Source organism: Pteropus medius, unplaced genomic scaffold (genome assembly GCF_902729225.1).
Source record: "Pteropus medius unplaced genomic scaffold, Ma_sr-lr_union100, whole genome shotgun sequence".
In the NCBI taxonomy this organism is placed as follows: Eukaryota; Metazoa; Chordata; class Mammalia; order Chiroptera; family Pteropodidae; genus Pteropus; species Pteropus medius.
In genome coordinates, this window is record NW_024345479.1 from 3,213,945 (window position 1) to 3,220,029 (window position 6,085).

Sequence of the window (6,085 nt, forward strand, 5' to 3'; positions counted from 1 at the left end):
TTCAACTAGCCCAGCACCCAGAGGGGGCAAGAAGGATGTCCACGGGGACACGAAGTCCCAGGCATTGTGCCCCATGACATGAGCTTTCTCTCATGCCTGCTGACCCCACCATGTCAGTATCTCAGTCATCTGAAAGCCCCCAATTCAATGGAGGACTCCCGACGCCTTCCCTTGGGGAGCTCGAACCAAACACACTAACACAGAGAGATGACCCAAACAGACACAGATAAGCAGACATGACGAGTCCAAACAGTGGCTATCGGTCTTAGAGAATGGAAGGGGAAGGCCTGATTAGAGTCCCTTTGGGGGAGGAGATTTTAAAGCCTGGAGGAAGGCATTCTGGGTGAGAGGAGTGGAGTATGCAGGCACTTGGTGCTGGAAATAAACAAGCATATGTAGGACTGGATCGGCTGAGCTGAAAGAGAAAAAAAGTCAACACCAGCAAGCCACAGAAGTCAGACTAAAGCATTCGAGTCTGAAAGAGAGAAAGAGGGAGCTAGTGAAGGTTCTTGAGTGGGAGAGCAGATGTGAAAATAGCAGTTCGAGAAGAGGATTCTGGCATCTAGGTGCAGGGTTTAAAAAATGGAGTCAAGAAGACTCATGAGGGAGGTCTCTGAGATCATCCTGGTGAGTGAAGGGGAAGGGCACTGGATCTGGGGAGAGAATAGAAATGAAAGAAAAGAGAAGTAAAGAGACACGACGAGCCAGCAGAAGGTGGCATTTTCGAGCAGGATCAAACCTTTGTTGTCATCTTGTCTAACCCTCTCCACAAGTCATCCATTTTACAGATGACAGGGCGTGACTTGTCCAGGGCCACTCAGAGACTCGATAGCAGAGGCAGGGCTCAAACCCAGGACTCTTTGACATGCCAGCCAGGACAGGAAGGCCACTAAGCACTGCTGGAGAGTCCCTCTGCCACTACCTTCCTGTGCGGGGTGTGTGCCTGCTGATATGAGCTGACAGCACAGCGAGCGGGTGGCAGAGGCAGACAGATGCATTAAGACGGCTGAGTTCCCTGCAGGCTCCCTGTCCTGGGCAGGTTCTAGAAAGGGGTTAGAGCCTGTCCCTGACTTACTGTGCCCTGGGGTCTTCCAACACCCCATGTGAACCAGGTCTCTTGGAGACAGGTCTACCACCCAGCCTAGATCACTCGGGCTGCTCTTGTCCCCATCACCTCTCAGCAGGGATCCCTGAGAGAAGTTAGAAGGGACCAGGACGGAGGGGCATTCTGGGGAGGGACAGAAGGAAAGACTGGAGATTTCAACAAACTAGGGGGCTGGTGTCCTTGGGCAGCAAGGGGTCGGGCAGTGCCTTTCCTAAACACCATCCGCCCCCGCTTACACTCAGAAGCATAGCTGCAGCCAGTGAAAATAGTTTATACAGGCCCCTCCAGATTCAGACATGGCTAGGAGAATTGCACAGCCATGTACACATGATGTGTATTTACAGACACCAATATGCACACATGTGTGTACATGACCAGCATAGCGTACATGCTCACGTGCCCACAAAGAACCATGCAAGCACACAGACACAGGCAGTGAAATTCAATGCCTCGGTTCTTTGGAAGTAGGACCAAGCTTCCCAAGGGAAAGTCCCCCAACAGCTGTGCAGGCTGGTCCCAGCCTTGGGGGAAGGGGAGAAACAGGTTCATTGACTCCAAAATAAATCTGTCTCCTCTGCTGCTGAGAGAGAGGTGGGGAAGGGAGCAGGGCCCTCCTGGAGAGCCATGGTTCCTGCCTAGGGGCCTCTCATGTCTTCTTGCACACCTGCTTCACTGTCAGGGACCCCTCCCCTCAGCCCACACTGTGTGGTGGGCTGAGCACCCCTGATTCCTGAACTCAGAGAACTTGACATTTATGTGAGGGCTGGAAGGACCCTGAGGGTGGAGTTAGAAAAATGCCCTTGGGTTACAGCAGGAGCCAGGGAACCCAGAGATCTACAGTGAGTTAGGAGTCGTACCAGGGCTAGAACCCAGCGAGGGCTCTTTCCAGCACACAGAGCTGAGTCTGAGAGGGGGCAACAAACCCAGTTCAGAAGCGGCCAGTGGACAAGGGGTCCCAGGACTCCATCTCTCCAAGCAGGTTGTTCACCTTCCGGAGACCAAGAGTCTGGGGTGTAGGTGAGCATCCCAGCTCTCCCGCCTCTAGATTCCCTGTCCTGAACCAGCCACCCTGCCTCTTCTCTTGAGAAGACGAAAATGACTCAGCCAGGGCAGCACCCACCTCTCTGTGACCCTCTTCCCCAGGCCACAGAAGGAGAAGAAGGACCTTGTAGGGAGGGGACAGAGCAAAGCAATATCACCTTCCCCACCAAGGCTCCCACAGGATGGGCCAGGGCAGCGGGCTCTGGGCATACCTTCAGGCTGCAGTGCACGGCGGACTCAGGCGGGTACACAATGAAGTGCCGCAGGGTGAAGCCAAAGCCATCCTGGAGACTTTTGTGCAGCAGCAGTGTCCTCGGCCCCTGCCAGGGGAGGGGGCGCCCAGGAGAGCACTCATCTCTCGGGCCCAGTGGCAGCTGTGGGAACACAGGGAGACAGGGGTGAGTGGCCATGTGGCCCACACTCTGGGTCTGCACACTGCCTCCTGCAGCCCAGAGGACATGAAGGGGACTGAAAGGGTTCCACAGACCTTGGGGTTCCAAGCACTCTCCTTTGCCCCTGACTTCCTCAGCCCTCCAGTCCTCTCTCACCATCATCAGCCCAACAGCTTTTTCCTTCTTCCTTTACCCTTCCTCCACGGAGCCTTTGCCAGCAGGGAAAGAACTCACTGTCACGAGTCCAGTGTTGGTTCAGTTCAATTCAGCAAATGTTCACTGAGCACCTACTATGTGCCAGGCACTGGACACACAACTGTTTTGCCTGGGAGATGCCTGCTGCTATCTGAGCTCATTCCTGCCGTTGCACAATCTTACACATGCACACAAATAGACACACACATGTGCAGACACACCCACAGGCACTCATGCACGCAGAACATATGCCCAGACAAGCACACTCATGTGCAAAGTGCACACAGACACACAGGTGAGTACACACACGCACTCTTATGTAGACACACAGACATGTGCACACACAGTCGCACATAATCAGCCTCAAGTGCACAGCACATGCCACATACAGACACACACATGCACAGACAGCCTGGCCCAGACACGCCTCCTTCAGGAGCAGCAGTGGGAACAGGGGGGCGACTAAGAGCCATAAGGGAGTGAACTAGACATCAGCAACTGAAGGGACTTCCTGAGGCTCGGGAGCCCAGCCCAGAGGCCTGGCTGGTTCACCGGAACTGAGTGGGGAACCAAGCGTGTGATGGGGGGGCACTTCACTGCCCTCTGGCTGACCCACTGGAACACTTGAGATTCCCCAAGATGACATGGCAAAGGGCGTCTGAAGACAAGGGTTTGTGGACGTGCAGGTCTGTGGGGCAAGAGAGAGAAGAGGACGAACAGTGCCTGAGGGAGGGCTCCCCTCTGGGATTCTGCTCAGACACAGAGTGGGAAAGGGGTAAAAGGGGGGTGTCAGAGATGAGAGATGCGAGGACGGGGAGGCAGAGGGCAGATGAGAAGATGGGCGTCCGCGGCAGGCCACCTAGTGAAAAGTCAGGTGGCCTCCCTCGGGGGCTCTTCAGTGCCCCACCTCAGACAGCCTGACTTGACCCCTACGAGAAGCTTCTCCATCCCCACCCTCAACAGTCCTCAACCCCTTCGCTCCTCCTTGGTACAGGGTCGAAAGGTGGAGCTTGGTGCAGAGGGAAGAAGCCCCCAGTTCTGGGGTGAGGAGCTCCCACTGAATATTAAGTCTCCCTTTCTTCCCTGTTTAATAGCCAGAGAAAGCTCAAATTTGCCACGCAAATGTACTGATACTAAGAAGTTTCTTCATGTATCTATCCACTCTCCTGTTCACACATCTGGTTGAAGGGAGCCGGCCCTGTGCCCAGTGCTACGCTAGAAATTTCTGCATGAGGTGGGAAGATTAAAGAAAAATATGACAGAGGCAATAGGCTTACTTCATACAGCCCCAGGGACACAGCCAGGTGAGAGATACCGGGATGCTGAGTGATATCTCAGGATGCTGAGATACCAGGGTGACCATTCTAACATATACATCCGAAAAACTACGTAGATAAGGTTGTGAGTTCCCTGTTCTTGCAAGGGTCCAAGCAAAAGCTAGACGACCCCAGTCCCGGTCCTAGCTAGGATTCCGGCATTGGGTCGAAGGTCCAGTGATGGCCCTTTAGCTCCTTCCACCTATGGTGATAGCCTGGACTCTCCCACTTAGACCCATAGTCCTGTGGGGGTCTGAGGAGTCCAGAGGAGAAAATTCTCTGGGAATTCTATTGAGGTCTGAAATCCCCTGGATTTCCTATCTCCGCTGCCCTGGCAAGGAACTGATCAGGGAGAGAAGAGGGCCTCAGGGGACCCTCCACTGCCCCCTTCTTCCAGAAGCCTCTGCTCCTCTCCAGTGTGGGCGGCCTCCCCTGCACACCCTCCACCCAGGCTCAGAGCTGAGGCTGTATGCAGGGCCCATTGTTTTGCTGGTGTCCTGGATTAAGGTTTAAGCCACCAGCTGCCCCAGTGACGAGAAGTGGCTGAGACAGGTCCCCGCACGCCCCCCACCCCTCCCCCAGCACACATCCTGCCGGGAGCCGCCAGCTGACTAGCGGTGCCACCCCCTGGGAGGCCTGCCTATAACCCAGGGCAATGGGCTTGCCTTCTTCTTTCAGGGCCTCTCCTCACCCCGGCACCACTGGTGCCCCCACCCTTATCTCAGCCTCTCCCTTCCCTCTTTTCTTTCCCTCCAGTCTTCCTTCCCCCATCCCTTCCAACTGGCTCCTGAGAATGTCAGTGTGGTAATCCTCCTGCCACAGCTACCACACTCCTGCCTGGAGACACGGCAGTCCCTATGAACAGCCCGCTCTGGCAGCCATCCTGTGGGAAGTCCTTCTTTAGGTTTAACTTCAATCCTTCATGATATTATTCCTGCACATTTCCTCTCCTCCCCTCCGACCTGGGACAACACTGGGTCTTGTTCTCATCTTGAGGAGGAGGAAGGTGAGAGACACAGAAACAGAGAAGGAGCCAGCAATGAGAACTAGAAAGGTGATTAGATTGGGAAGAGGTACAGCTCATACACATCCTCACAACTCTGCTCTCTGAGGCAGGCACAGAGACAAGGGGATGGAGAGGGAGAGGCTCAGGGGGCACAGGGACATCACTGATTAACGCTTTCCTGCCCCAGATCTATTTCCAAAGGCTCTCACCCTCCTGTCAGGAAAGAGACATCCAGAAATATCGGCTAATTCTGGGAGAAGGGCAGACGGTCCCGGGGCCACAAATTAGACAGAACTGGACACCAGGAACTAGAACCCAGGAGTCCTGCTCCTCCCACCCACCCCTCACAGGAGCATAAAGAGGTCATTGCAGGGAGCACAGCGTTCATGCTGGGCGTCGTGCCCACTATGACTCACACCCTACCAGCCTGTTCGATCCTGGACATCAGAAACACGGTCCCCACCCCACCCCCCACTCCCACCCTGTCAGTCCTCACCCTGAGATCACTCTCTACCTGCTGGGGCCCATTCTGCCACCTCAGCCTACTTTGCTCACTAGAAAACCCTTGTGTGCCCCTGTGCTCAGGTCCCCTACCAGGGGGAGGACAGGGTGGTGCCCACCACTCCATTTAGTGTCACCCCCGCCTACCTATGGCTCAAGGTCCCTGCCAGCCCCAACTCCCCAGGATCCTTGATGCCCCAGCATTTCTTCAAACAACACTGGTCCCTTCCACCGTTCCACTGCCTGTAACTCAGGAGGCTTGAGCCCACTAGAGGCCACCACCTAGAATGGGGTTCCAGCGCCCCGGGAAGAGCTCTCAGCCACAATCCCGCCATTCTCACCGGAATCTCTCCAGCTCCTCACTCACTCGCCACTCTGGGGCATTGGGCTCAGAATGCAGGACGCACACAGCTAGCTCGAAGATCGCAGAGAGTTGGTGGCCTGGTCCGCCCCCCACAACCTCCCCACAAGGCCTGCCCAGGCCCTTGCCCCTGCCCCCCTCCCCCCACCCCTTTGGTGCTCACCCTGG

At 55.5% G+C, this 6,085-nt stretch overlaps 1 protein-coding gene across 1 annotated transcript in view; it reads right to left on the bottom strand.

Annotated features, from left to right (window-relative positions):
- The window catches only part of ARHGAP23 (Rho GTPase activating protein 23), a 46,154-nt gene that overhangs the window by 37,890 nt on the left and 2,179 nt on the right, over positions 1 to 6,085 (bottom strand). The window contains exon 2 of the mRNA XM_039873797.1: positions 2,359 to 2,520. Within this exon, the coding sequence (XP_039729731.1) occupies positions 2,359 to 2,520 (162 nt within the window). The remainder of the gene's footprint in view (positions 1 to 2,358; positions 2,521 to 6,085) is intronic.